Source organism: Toxorhynchites rutilus, chromosome 1 (genome assembly GCF_029784135.1).
Source record: "Toxorhynchites rutilus septentrionalis strain SRP chromosome 1, ASM2978413v1, whole genome shotgun sequence".
In the NCBI taxonomy this organism is placed as follows: Eukaryota; Metazoa; Arthropoda; class Insecta; order Diptera; family Culicidae; genus Toxorhynchites; species Toxorhynchites rutilus.
In genome coordinates, this window is record NC_073744.1 from 75,866,843 (window position 1) to 75,880,746 (window position 13,904).

General features: G+C 36.2%; 1 protein-coding gene and 1 long non-coding RNA gene across 2 annotated transcripts; one reads left to right on the forward strand and one right to left on the reverse strand.

Moving 5' to 3' along the window:
- Positions 1–2,311: 2,311 nt before the first annotated feature.
- Positions 2,312–2,679, reverse strand: LOC129763136 (uncharacterized). The gene is made up of 3 exons (XR_008740799.1): positions 2,598–2,679; positions 2,430–2,540; positions 2,312–2,371 (listed from the first exon to the last, which is right to left on the reverse strand). It is a non-coding gene; the product is annotated as an uncharacterized LOC129763136 (long non-coding RNA).
- An 808-nt stretch (positions 2,680–3,487) lies between these two features.
- Positions 3,488–4,366, forward strand: LOC129763173 (39S ribosomal protein L27, mitochondrial). Its single transcript, XM_055761984.1, has 3 exons — positions 3,488–3,641; positions 3,700–3,863; positions 3,918–4,366. The coding sequence occupies exons 1-3, from the start codon at positions 3,584–3,586 to the stop codon at positions 4,119–4,121; spliced, it is 426 nt and encodes a 141-aa protein (XP_055617959.1). The 5' UTR covers positions 3,488–3,583; the 3' UTR covers positions 4,122–4,366.
- The last annotated feature ends 9,538 nt before the right edge of the window (positions 4,367–13,904 follow it).

Sequence of the window (13,904 nt, forward strand, 5' to 3'; positions counted from 1 at the left end):
GAAGCTCGCTCGTGATCAGTCTGTCTCTTTCACGCTACAAGCAAATAATTCCCCTTCTACTTTCTTCCGTGCTGTTTTCATATACCGCTCCTCTAACCAACTTAGTGACGAAACGGCCTCACCTAGTACCATAGACCCGTCTTGATTCGACACAAAGTGTACCTTAGCCATCGATATCTTGTTTGAATGAATTCGTACTTCGCCCTCTTAGAAGCAAGGAAAGTGAAGTGGAAGGTAAAACGTAATGTCAGAATTGCCGTTCGGACGTATCCCGTAAGTTTGAACTTATTTACATAGATGGTATCCAAACAACACTAAACATTGACTACAGTTTCGCCGGCACGGTTGATTGCCGTTATGAACCAGCACAAAAAACAAAGCTGCAAATTATGCGCCAGAGGCGGTATCACGATCAAAGCATTCCCTGAATCACATTAGCCGAGCCAGCTGGCGGAAGCATATGCATAAAGGTTACTAGCAAGATGCTAAACTATAGGTGTTTCGTTCTTGACACTTTCATGACAATACCTGAGACGAGTAGCGAGACGTAGCTTTCTGAATTATTTACTTTTTGTTTGGTTGTGTGGTTATGGTTTCATATCAACTCGCTGAGGAAAACAACTGAAGGAAGAAATAAACAAATATATATTCGTGAAAAATAGTGTACTATAGCTGCAATAAGGTATTTATATTATATATTATAAACGCTCCATGTAATGTAATTAAACATACACATACTCTTTACAGATACACAGGTCGGAGGCCACTGATCATTCAACAAGAGCCAAAGGTTGTACCGCTCATGGCAACTCTACACGAGCTGAAGATTGTACCGTCCAGTGACCATTCTACCCTGGATTCCTCGAGTCAAGAGAGACGCACCACGATTGATATGAGGTACAGACTAGGGGGGCGTCGCTGATCAATGGTCAGTTATACTCCAATAGGAAGTATCCCGTGTCGGCCACACATACATAGTACTGGAGACTGCAACATCCCAATTATGAGATCTTTGTAATACCAACCTCGAGCCAACCGCGAGTAATCGGTTACATATTACTAACATAGTTGTAAGACAAAAATTGTTAAAATATTGGATTCCCGGCCCCGTCAAGCTACGTGCCTTAATAAAATATATATTTTGGTAAAAAAATTATGTATTATTCAATATTTTTGGGGGACAGTGAGGATTTGATTAGCTTGTGAGTGTGATAAAAGTGCTATAAGTCTAAGAAATCTGTTGTCCAACTCCTCCACAGATAATCGTTCATCTCGCGGTTCTCTATCATGCCAAAATTATATTGTGAATATTTTATTTACTTCAGATGCCGTGTTATTGTGCAGTAAAAGGATGTGGAAACAAGGTTCTCATAACGAAAAATAACCCGGACATTGTTTACCACACTTTTCTCCGAGATGGAGATAAAAATCAAAAATCAAATCATATGCTCACGTCATTTCCATAGAAGCAGTTACGATGACCGACATCAAATGCGCCATGAACTTAATGGTACGAGGAAATATAGGATGTTGAATTCCAAAGTTAAACATTTTTTCTGCCTTATATGTATCAGCCATTCCATGTCTAACCGATATAGTGGTTCTCCGATTTTCGTGGAAAGTGGTAGATTGTAGACTTTATTGTAAAATATTAGACCCGTCTTTTCTTGTTTTTTTTTTATTAGGGCTGTGTGGTATACGTTGCAAATCGTGAATATTGTCACCGGATTAAGGGCATTGTAGTGATGTAGAACGTTGAACTTTTGACTAGTCTGAAATCGATCCACCGCCTCACCGTGCAATTTTTCGAAATGACTGGTATACTCATCGGCAGTGCGGAAATACTCTCGGCATACAAAGCAGCAGCGCAAAGAGGGGTCCAAATTGTGTTTCAGCATACGTTCCACCGTAGTCACATAACGAATTTCCGATAGAAGTCGATTCGCATCTCTTTAATTTCCTTCAAAACTATGTCGTTTTGTAAAATTGCATCCAGCATACGCAAGAATTTGTTTTGCTTTTTGGAAGTCAACTCTGAAAAATCAACAAATATAATCATTCTTTAGCGTAATAAATACATCAAACCGACCTACCAGCGTGATTGTTCTGTTCTTGCTGCTCCAGTAGGTTTCACAACCGCTCCATGTTCAATTTAAAATGATTTGGTCGATTGCCATTGGCATGCTGTTGGATTGGCTCATTACGTGTTATCAAATTGTGGTTCATCAGCACCCAGCCCAACTCGTCCATTTTCACACGAGTGTTGCGGCGCAGTTTTATCTCTTCGAAAAGTTTTTCGCGTAGTTTCCGTTCTTGATCAGATTGTGCCGATAAATTCGTACCACGTACGATTCTATTTCATGCTTTTGCCCTGGTGATAAAACAAAAAAAATAACACTCTCTTTTAAATGCTCAATAAAACCACATACGAAAAACGCTGCTTGCTTGGAAAGAAAAGCATTGATTGCGCGGCTAGAAGGTAAAATATACTCAAAACATCCTTCTGCACTGTTTTTAATTCGACCGCTGATTGTAGATATCTGAAAAAGTAGAAGCAATTATGAGAAATTGTTATACAAAAAAATCCAGAAAATTACCTGCCTACAGTGAAGCGCGAGCAGCTATTTTGCCAACGAATGCATTTGAACCAAAAGATATGATTTGCTTTGTAAACAAATTTGTTTTTTCACGAGCAATGGCCGAACAGCAATTTTGACATTGCGGTCCACCTATAGTATAACGCCTTGGTTACTAGGTTACTATTTTCAACGACAACTGTTTATTTATTATACTGCTTCGAATACCTTCGACCAAGGCGTTGTATTATAGGTGGACCGCAATGTCAAAATTGCTGTTCGGCCATTGCTCGTGAAAAAAACAAATTTGTTTACAAAACAAGTCGTATCTTTTGGTGACAAATGCATTCGTTGGCAAAATAGCTGCTCGCGCTTTATTGTTTATTGTAAAATGTACTTCTGTTTGGCTCCCATCGGCGAGGAAAAGAGTACTAACAGCTTACGGCGATGGTGACAAACAAAAACGCTGATTGTGGCTCCACTGATTTCGCTCAGGGAAGAGGAGAATGCTGTGCATATACCTGGAAGGAGATCCGGAAAGAGCTTGTAACGGTAATTGGCTAGAGCAAAAGGAGGTTGTGCACTATATTTCACGAATATATATTTGCTTATTTTCTCCTTCAATTATTTTCCTTAGCGAGTTGACATTGAAATCATAACCACACACCCAAACAAAAAGTAAATAATTCTGAAAGTTACGTCTCGCTACTCGTCTCACGTCATGTCCTGAATGTGTCAAGAACGAAACACCTATAGTTCAGCATCTTGCCTTCGACGAAATCAAATGTAACCATACCAACGTAAGTAATAATATAAACAAATCCAAACTTTTCGTCTTACCATTCCTCATACGTATTTTCTAAATAGTGTAAATTACGAGCCACCTGTTAACTTCACTATCTTGCCTTGAAGTATGCGGTAGAAATGTCACCACAGAAGCATTCGATTGTTTACCTTTACGTAAGCCCGCAAGTAGTTTCTCTGTAACTTTTTGAAAACACAATCAAATGTTCGCAAATTGCTTTATCAATGCTGAAAATTTTGTTAGAAGTTCACCCTTTATAGGTTGTGGATGAAGCAATTTAGGTGTATATATATATGAGTTATACATTGTTTTTTACAGCTTCTATTCGACATGCTTCGAAGAAAACCGGAGGAAGTACTAGAAATCCGGTTAGCCACGGACGGCCCAAGCATCGCGGTTGGAAAGTACAAGATGGACACTACGTTTCCGCAGGAACCATTCTGGCAACCCAACGGACACCTCGATTCCATCCTGGGTTAAATGTAAGTTGTTTGCGATATGACCTTTGCAGTCTCTAATTCTGTGCGTTTTGTTAGGTCGGATTTGGAAAGAATGGAACTATTTTTGCTCTCGAGCATGGCAAGGTGTACGTAACGTGTGAAAAGCTGGACCTGAACTGGGATCATACCTGGGTTAAAAGAATTTACGCGGGACGCGAAAATCAGATTATTTATAAAAAGTTCTTCAACGTAGTTCCTGCCGAACAGCATCAGCGATTCAAACTGACGGAAGAATTTTGAATAAAGTTACCATTAGTTATTATGATAGAGGAAAATGTCTCCTCAATTGTAGTCACATTTTTGGTACTTACGTATTAACGCCACCGCAGTGCAATTTTTACTATGAATTTATTTTGAGGTCAATGTAACGGAGTCGAGATCCTAAACTAACGAGGATAAGGAACCGATGCGGTCCAAGTCACCGAGGTGACGAATTAACGATTTTATCACTATTTTCACATAAAAAATATTTATTATGCTTCTAATCCTATACTTTACATTACTGTCACTTATTCGATCTGAACTAGAACTAACTTAATTAGCTTATCCCTCTAGCTTTTATAGCAAGAAATTATTTATTGATCACCATATGGTGTTTGGGTTATGACATTGATTACCATATGACCATATGGTGTTTGGGTTCTGATTTATACGAACAACCGTGGCCGTGGGAATGGAATGTGCCAATGTTGTCCTCGGTGAAATGTGGTGATCCCCTGTTGTTGTTTTGGTTCTGGTGAAGAGCAGGTGCTGGATGGATTGATGATATCGTTGATGGGAAGCTGTTACTGGTTGGCTTAGTGGTAACTCCTCCCGTCTTAAATGACTTTGTCCTCAAAGTCAAATTGGTCAAGCAGAAGTTGGTGTATTGAGATAGTTGACAAGTTCTTGAAATCTTTCATCTGAAATATCTGGGTATGATGATTTAGGTATTTTTTCTGTTATTTGATATTCCTGAGGTGCTGATGCGTTTGTTGGAAGATTGATTTCAATCGTTGTTCCGTTGTTTCTCCTTACTAAAATGATATAGATCAAAATTATGATTGCTATAATAATTATTGTGATGATGCTGATGGTTCCAAATATTGTTATTCTCCATTTTAGAGAATTATTCTCTAGGTAAACATGTTAAATCAATTGCCTGTGTTTTAATGTTAAATTACTGAGATATTCTTGGGTAGGTTTTACGATGATATCCTTTTCGAGTGCTAGTACTCCAGTTGTTGGACGATATGATTTGTTGTTTAGTTTCATAATATAATTTGAGAAATGGTGGTTGCCCAAATCCAGTTCACATTGTTCAAACTGTATTAAATATGAAACTTCCAAAATCTGCCTATTATTGTTGCAGTTGGTTTTCAATGTGAGATTCACATGATCCAGAAGTATAGTGGCGTCATTTATTTTTTTTATTATTCCAGAAGTATGTACTTTTTCGTAAGTGCAGTTTGCGTGTTGCAGTTGGATCAATTTATTGATGCATGAATTCGTTGATTTGATGGAATCTGAGTCGCACAAATAATAATTAAGGTCCTCTGTGCATTGATTTGTAATCTCAAAAATGTGAGATTCATTAGCGATGAAATAATTCGATTCAATATAAATCCTCCTTTGGTTTTTAATTAACGGATTTATATATTCGTAGTCATAAATTTCTTTTGAAATTTGCGGTATTTTTAACATGTATATCACATGTGTTTCGTTTACGGCAATCTGGGCAATTGATTTTGTCAATAAATCTTCAAAAGTTGTAACTGGAATTTGATGATGCTTCAGGAATATTTTGATTTTTGAAAAATCTTTCATGGAGAAAAATTGGCTGCTGGGAATACCTTTTTTGGCGAGTAAGATGGCATCTTCGAGAATTTCGAGTTGATGTTGTATGGCGTCGATGTTTAGAATAATGGTAAGGAGATTTATTTCAATCACATGCTGCTGTTTGGATTTGAAGTCTAGCTGTTGTAATTCATTTATGATGTGGTTCAGATGAGTAACTCTGGTGTTGAGGGCTTCGTTGAATAGAATTTGTTGGTTGTTGTTTGTTATTAATTCGTTCATAGTTCTGTTGATGATCTGCAAATCGTCGGCGTCAGGTGTACCGGCAATCCATTTGATAACTCGTCCTATATTATCCCATCGATTGGTACAGTGTTCGTGTGGTATAAGTTTTGAATATGTTTGATATAACAAATTATTTTTGTTAGCTAATAATCTATAAAGTTGATTGTTATAACTGTTGTTCTTTACTATATTATCAAAGTTGACAATTATATTATGTATATGGAGTATGTCCACTGGTTGTATAATTCTTACATATCCCATTTTTATTTTTGCTTTACCCAAAGGTATGATTGCTATAGGGTTTTTATTTAAATCGTGGATTTGATTTTTTTCTTTAATTGTTGGGATGATACACAAAGCATATTCATATCTATAATATAGGTATCGAAATCCTCTTTAACTTGTATTTTTTTTATATTTACTTTTTCGTTTAGAGATTTCATTTGTTTTTTCAAAGACAAAAGATCCTGGTTCGAAAGTTGGATATTGCTTATCTTCAATACTATCATTCTTTTTGTTGTATAATGTTATAATTTTTTCATGGCTTTTTCTTTTTCTTTCTGTTATTTGATCCATACTTACATTTTTGTTTGTTTCTCCAATATAAATATTGTGTGGGGTGTTTTTGGCAAAGGTGTGTATGGAGTTATTATATCTATAAACAGTTGATGTTATTAACTGGGGAATGTTTACATCTGGATTTTGTTTCTTTATGCATCTTGAAATTTCTCTTAAAGTGAAATGACTTCTTTCAATTTGTCCGTTGGTTTCAGATCTAATAATTGGAGTTTTGAAAATTTCAATATTTAAACTTCTTAGTCTTTGTTCTATTACATTAGAGTTAAATGAATTTTCATTGTCCAAAACAATTATTTTGAGAATATTCCATTCATGAACAAGATCAAGTAGGGCTTCTTCTATGTGTAATAGTGATTTTGATTCGATAGACCTATACTTCAAATATTTAGAAAATTTATCAATGGTTGTGAGGAACATATTGTTTTGATCATGTATAAATATATCCGCATGTATAATTTCTCCGGTTTGTCTAGGAATTGGAGTCTTGAATGGTACAAATTTTTGTGGGTTTCTTTGGTATTTTTCGGTTTTACAAATTTCACAATTGCTTACAAATTCTTCCGTGGTTTTTCTCATTTTTGGAAAGAAACGTTTTTTTAGTAATTGTTCGGTATTTTCTCTGGCTTGTCTGTGAGCGAAATCGTGAACTTTTTTAATTTCCTCTAACTGTTTTTCTCTGTCGTTTAAATCTTGGACTTTTAATTGAGAAAATCGTGCTTTGATTAATCTCGGGTTAAAGGTCTCTCGATAAATCTCTTGTATAGTGGCCATTATTGGTTCACTTGTATAAATTCCATTTATTATTTTCGGATTAAAAAAAGTTTTAAGTTTATCTGTAAGATATTCTATTGTGAATCTTGGTTCAATAAAAATATGTCTTTCTACTGAATTTTCAAAAGGAAAAACTAAACCATAACTGGATCTATTATCAATTTTGAATATTAACTGATTTTTAAAAACATTTACTGGTGCTTCAACTGAGGGAATGTAGGAATTGTCATCATCATTAGCTGAATGTTGGGTTGCAGTCATTGAATTTATTTGGATACGTGACAAAGCATCTGCCACAATGTTTGATTTGCCTGGTTTGTAACAAATTTCATGATCGTGTTCTTCAATGAAAGCTTTCCATCTTTTGAGTTTTGCATTGTTGTTTTTGGGGGAAATTGTAAAAGTTAAAGGTTGGTGGTCAGTATATATTATTATTTTATGACCATAAATAAAATTTCAAAGAGTTTGCAATGCCCACACTATAGCAAGCATCTCTTTCTCATTAGTTGCATAATTTTCTTCTGTGTTGGAAAGAGTTTTTGAAATAAAGGTAATGGGTCTTTCGCCATCGTGAAATTTTTGGGATAACACAGCACCAATTGCTTTATTAGAAGCATCGGTTGTTAAGAAAAATGGTTTTTCAAAATCTGGAAATGCTAAAACATCTTCAGACGATAAAATTTTCTTCAATAAATTAAATGCTTTTTTTCCTTCATCATCTAATACGATTTGGAAATTTTTGGATTCGTTCCTTGAAATTTGTTTGTGTCCTTTTTCTTTTTTTAAGAATTTTGTTAATGGTTTAGCAATTTTTGCATAATTTTTGATGAATCTTCTATAGTATCAGGATAATCCAAGAAATGCTCGTAATTCTTTAAGATTACAAGGTTCTGGATATTTTTGAATACTTTCAACCTTTTTTTTAATGGGTTTTAATCCATTTTGAGATACAATAAATCCAAGAAATTCTACTTCAGATTTATCTGGTTGAATCTTAAAATTTGCGCATTTTAGTGTTTCAAGTATAATTTTTAAATTTTTTATCTGTTCTTCTAAAGTTTCACCAAATATGATTATATCCCAAACAGGAGAATTATAAGGTGAACGTGATAGTCGAATAATACCATCATGCAACATTTTATCAATTTGTTTACAAACTTCATTCTTTAATGATTGTGGATAAGGATAGGATTTCGAGTAGATAGGAGTATTTTCAGTAGTTCTGATATCAGCTTTTATCTTAGTTGTATATGTTAATTTTTCATTCGGTGGTTGAAACAAATCTTGATATTGTTCTAATAGTTCATACATTTTTTCTTTTTCATGATGATCTAAGTGTTCATCACGAATTTGTATCTTGTTTATTGCTTGTATCTTGTGTTGCAAAAGTGGAATAACATATTTTGAATTGATAATTAATTGTTCGTTGTGACACACCCAACAGCTTGAACTTCTTTGAGAGTATCGTGGCCAATTATTGCATCAAATGTTTTTAAAGCTTCCATATGGAAAAATTTCACATTCACATCAGAATAAGGAGAGAAAATTTTGCCTCTAGAATATTTTTCAATTTTTATGTCTCCTCCAACGGATGAAACAAAAAAAGGTTTTTCAACAGGATGAGAAACTTTTGAAAATTTGGGATGAATAAAATTTTTATTTGAACCTGTATCAACTAAAATTTTTAAAGGTTTAATTAATTTTCCGCTGGAATATTTATCTTTGATTGGTATATGCAAATTGTGGTGGTGGTGATCGAAAGGTTTAGTGCTGCCTTTATGTCGTTTATCATGTCATAATAGCAATTTTACACATGTTGCTAAATTAACATGTACAAAAGAAATTAGATTTTATTTTAATTATTTTCCTTCTAAGGGTAACCATGTAATTGGATCGTCCCCAGGCAAATTTTTGATCCTTTCAATAAGTTCTTCCCATGTTTTTGGGCCTGGTGTATATTTTACTTTTAATGAAGCAAAAGGTTCCGGAGCTTTACCACTTTCAACCACGTCTAAAAATTCTAAAAACTCATTCAATTCTTTATCATCCATTTAAAAAAATATTGATAATGGATAAATGTTAAATCTTACCTGAAATAAAATATTTAGTATTATGTAATATAATGTATTATTATATTTTATTTTTATTTTTAATAGCTAATTTATTAAAACTTTGGATTAGAGTATTTATTTTTATTTTTTAATAATTTTCAACCACTATAGAAAAATGAATATCTTTATATATAACACTTTTGGTATTTATTTATTTTTTTCAAAAAAATATAAAGTCAAGTGAACAATAAAAAAAGCACTATAGACACTTCTTGAAATTATTTTTATTTATTATCACTTCACAATGATTCACAATAATAATAATAAAATAATACTCACATAAAAATAAACATTACTTTCAGCTTCTACCAGTGAAAGCGCGAGGTTATGGTCCTCGTCTTGATCGTCTTGATGCTTGGTCCTAAACTTCTGACAGTTGGACTCCTCGGGTCGGGAACCACCGCAGTGCCCAAATTCCTTCCGGTGTGGCGGCTTTCTCCTGTTTGCAATGCTACTAATGGAGCCTATCCACACGGCTGCTTTGTAGCGGTTAGAATCCTGGATTTTTCGGATTGTCACAACACTCTGACGTGGTGAATCTTCCTACTTTTTACACTCGCGATGTCCCTATTCGGGCGCCAATTAACGATTTTATTACTATTTTCACATAAAAAAATATTTATTATGCTTCTAATCCTACACTTTACATTACTGTCACTTATAAGATCTGAACTAGAACTAACTTAATTACCTTATCTATGCTATAGCTTTTATAGCAAGAAATTATTTATTGATCACCATATGGTGTTTGGGTTATGACATTGATTACCATATGACCATATGGTGTTTGGGTTCTGATTTATACGAACAACCGTGGCCGTGGGAATGGAATGTGCCAATGTTGTCCTCGGTGAAATGTGGTGATCCCCTGTTGTTGTTTTGGTTCTGGTGAAGAGCAGGTGCTGGATGGATTGATGATATCGTTGATGGGAAGCTGGTACTGGTTGGCTTAGTGGTAACTGACGTAAATGTCCACGCTGGTTAGGGGGGAGTGGGCATAGACAATATCCACATGGACACGTAGAGTGAATATTAAAAAAAAAAACTATTCACACCTGTGTTCAACAATATATGAAAACTATTCTGCATTTTCAACAAATTCATTCGTATTAATCGACAAAAAGGATTGAGCTGTCTGATTGTGCTGAACATCTATATGTTTTCGTATAGTTGAACTTCTTTGCTGAAATGTATATTTTGAGAGAAGGGCACATGAACTGGGAGCGATCGATTCATTATCATTGTTTTTATGGGATCATACATTCCAGCAGGATGGAGTTGCCACCAACGCATGTTAGAATGTTTTAATATTAAAAATACCCGACATAGTTTTCTTAGGTTTCGAATCAGCTTCCGTTCTTGATGTAAAAATCGCTTCGTTTCTTTATTTTGTGAACTCCCATAGTTTTGTGAAAATGGAACACGCAAAACAAATTCTTTCATGTCTACAATGTCGTACATCTGGAGAGGTATTCCTATCATTGATTTTCTTCTTCATTGAAATTAAATATTAAGTTGGGGGAAAAAATGTCGTATATTGTCAATATATGGCAAGACTTAAACATATCTTGTGTTGTACTTATTGCATCAGGTCATACTATACGGCTATTTAAATCTGTGCTACATGTGTCGTGTTAACAGTGTTGTGATTGTCCTTTTCAGTCTCAAGTTATAGCGCGTCAAAGATGGAGTCCACCAAGCAAGAAATTCGCCATATTTTACGTTTGTACTACCTGCGAGGTAAAACTGCAACGAAGGCGGCCGAAAAAATTCGCGTAGTTTATGGACCCGATACTGTAACGATTCGCACAGCACAGCATTGGTTTGATCGATTTCGTTCTGGTGTAGTGGCTGTCGAAGATACACCCCGTACTGGTAGGCCAATCGTTGTGGAAACCGATAAAATCGTTGAAATCGTCCAAGTAAACCGGCATGTGAGCACTCGCTCGATTGGCCAGGAACTGGGTATAGACCATAAAACCGTTTGGAACCATTTGCAGAAGATTGGATTCCAAAAAAAGCTAGATGTATCAACGAATCAACGTCCGCGATGCACTGCTGAAACGGAACGAACTCGACCTATTTTTGAAGAAGATGGTGACTGGTGATGAAAAGTGGATCACGTACGACAACCTAAAGCGAAAAAAGTCGTGGTGGAAGCGCGGTGAGCCGGCCCAAACCATCGCCAAGCCCGGATTGACAGCCAGGAAGGTTTTGCTGTGTGTTTGGTGGGTAATGTGGTAATCATCCACTATGAGCCTCAACTCGGTTGTCTACTGTGAGCAGCTTGACCGTTTGAAGCAGACGATTGACCAGAAGCCGCCAGAAATGATCAATAGGAATGGTGTTGTTTTCCACCAGGACAACGCTCGGCCTCACACATCTTTGATGACCCGCCAGAAGCTACGGGAGCTCGGATGGGATGTTCTATTGCACCCACCGTATAGTCCGGACCTGGCTCCAAGTGATTATCATCTCTTCCGGTCCATGCAAAACGCTCTTGGTGATACTAAGTTGGCCTCAAAAGAGGCTTGCGAAACTGGCTGTCTGAGTTTTTTGCAAATAAGGAGGGGGGGATAATGAAGTTGCCTTCTAAATGGCAACAGGTTTGCGAACAAAACGGCACATATTTGACTTAAATTGGATAATTTTAAGTATGTTAAATAAAGCGTCAAATTTCGATCAGAAATATGACATTTCTTTTTCCCCAACCCTATATAATCTGAAATATGACGGTGAATTTCTATATGGCGAAGAAAAAAGTTCCATACTGTCACGACATCGCACCGTCGCATACGTCTTCAAAAGGGATAGCTAAGTTGGACCAATTACGATTCCAATTGGTTGCTCACCCACCATATTCTCCAAACTTGGCCCAGCAATTGCTAGGTGTTCCCGTACATATTTTTATTAAGGCTCATATGGCGTCAACCTGACGGGGCCGGGAGTTCAATATTTCGACAATGTTTGCCTTATAACTATGTTAGTAATATGTAACCGATAACTCGCGGTTGGCTCGAGGTTAGTATTACAAGTGTTTTCGTAATTGTGATGTTGCTGTCTCCAATGCTCTGTACCTGTGCCCGACACGGGATACTTCCTATTGGGATGTACCCCATATCTAGCGTGATGCGTCTTCTTGACTCGAGGAATCCAGGATAGAATGGTCACTAACCGGCGCAATCATCAGCTCGTGTAGAGTTGTCATGAGCGGTACAACCTTTGGCTCTTGTTGAATGATCAGTGGACTGCACAACCTTTGGCCCGTGTATCTGTAAAGAGTGTGTGTATGTATTGCCGCGACTAAGTAAAAGTTTATAGATCGGATAGGAGGGATATGAAACAGGGACACAACGAAGGAAACATCATTAAACGTTGACATCGGCGTTTCTGAAGAACAGGTATAGATGAGGCAGTAGATCAGGATCACGGCTACAGGAATCTATGTTGAGGAATAAATACAGCTTTGCCTAAAAAACGATTGTTTTCATTCAAAATTCCGGTACTTTTCAGCCCATGTAGTAGTTGACAAGCAATGTGAGAGATTTTAAAAGCTTGAACGAGAAGTATCCTCTGTTTGGAACGAGGTACTTCCTACAACTTGTCGCAGTTTGATCGAAATCACTCTGAATAGGTTATTTGGATAGGCTTCGAACTACAACGACCTACGGATTAGAAACTGGCATTTTTGTTTTTTTGAGTGTTACGCGCCTGAACAAAACAATAAATTTCAAATGACCAGCCTTATAAATGTTATCATATCCTACACTATATACTCACTCCATTTCAATCGCAAACTTAAACAACATTTCAACTTGCGAACTAAACCAGCTCAGCCCGCTTACGTTGATTTATGAAAGAAAATGTTCAAGATTATATTCACAAGTGATGTTTCTAACTAAACAGCGATACAAAAAACTTCATAGAATAGATAATAGAAACGAACTTAAAATGGAATTTAGGTGCAATACAATTTTTTCCCCGAATGTTTCCAAGAAGCGGACAAATCTCGCGTAACTTTTGAAACCGACCTATCTACATTGAACGATTCTCTTCATCGATATTCTCTTTCGTTAATGACTCATCGATGAAAGCATTTCCTGGTGCGTTCGAGGATCAGGAGTGTAAAAGAATACCTCGTTTATCAAACTATATGGCAAAATTGGCTCCAAATCTGTCTGAAAGGCCGTGATTATCGAAAGAGAAGGTCAATGAAGAGAATCTATATTGATCGACAGGTCGTTTTCAAAAGTTACGCGAGAAATGTCCACGTGGGCAACAGGGAGAGGCGTATAGAAAATACCCACGCTTGTCCAGAGAGGAGGAGAGGGTGTCTAACATCGTGCTTTTTCTGTACATGTGGCATGTGGACAGCCTTCTAGTGTCAAATTCAGTATTTGATGTACAAAAAATAAGTACTGATTCAAATAATGCAACTGTTACGGTACATTACTTACTAACTGATTTTTGGTTATGAAAGATTCTAAAAATATGAATTATA

Coding starts and splice junctions, on each gene's coding strand:
- LOC129763173 (XM_055761984.1), top strand. CDS start 3,584: ATGTTCGCAAATTGCTTTATCAATGCTGAAAATTTTGTTAGAAGTTCA. Junction 3,642..3,699: donor TAGAAGTTCACCCTTTATAG/GTTGTGGATGAA, acceptor TGTTTTTTACAG/CTTCTATTCGACATGCTTCG. Junction 3,864..3,917: donor GATTCCATCCTGGGTTAAAT/GTAAGTTGTTTG, acceptor GCGTTTTGTTAG/GTCGGATTTGGAAAGAATGG.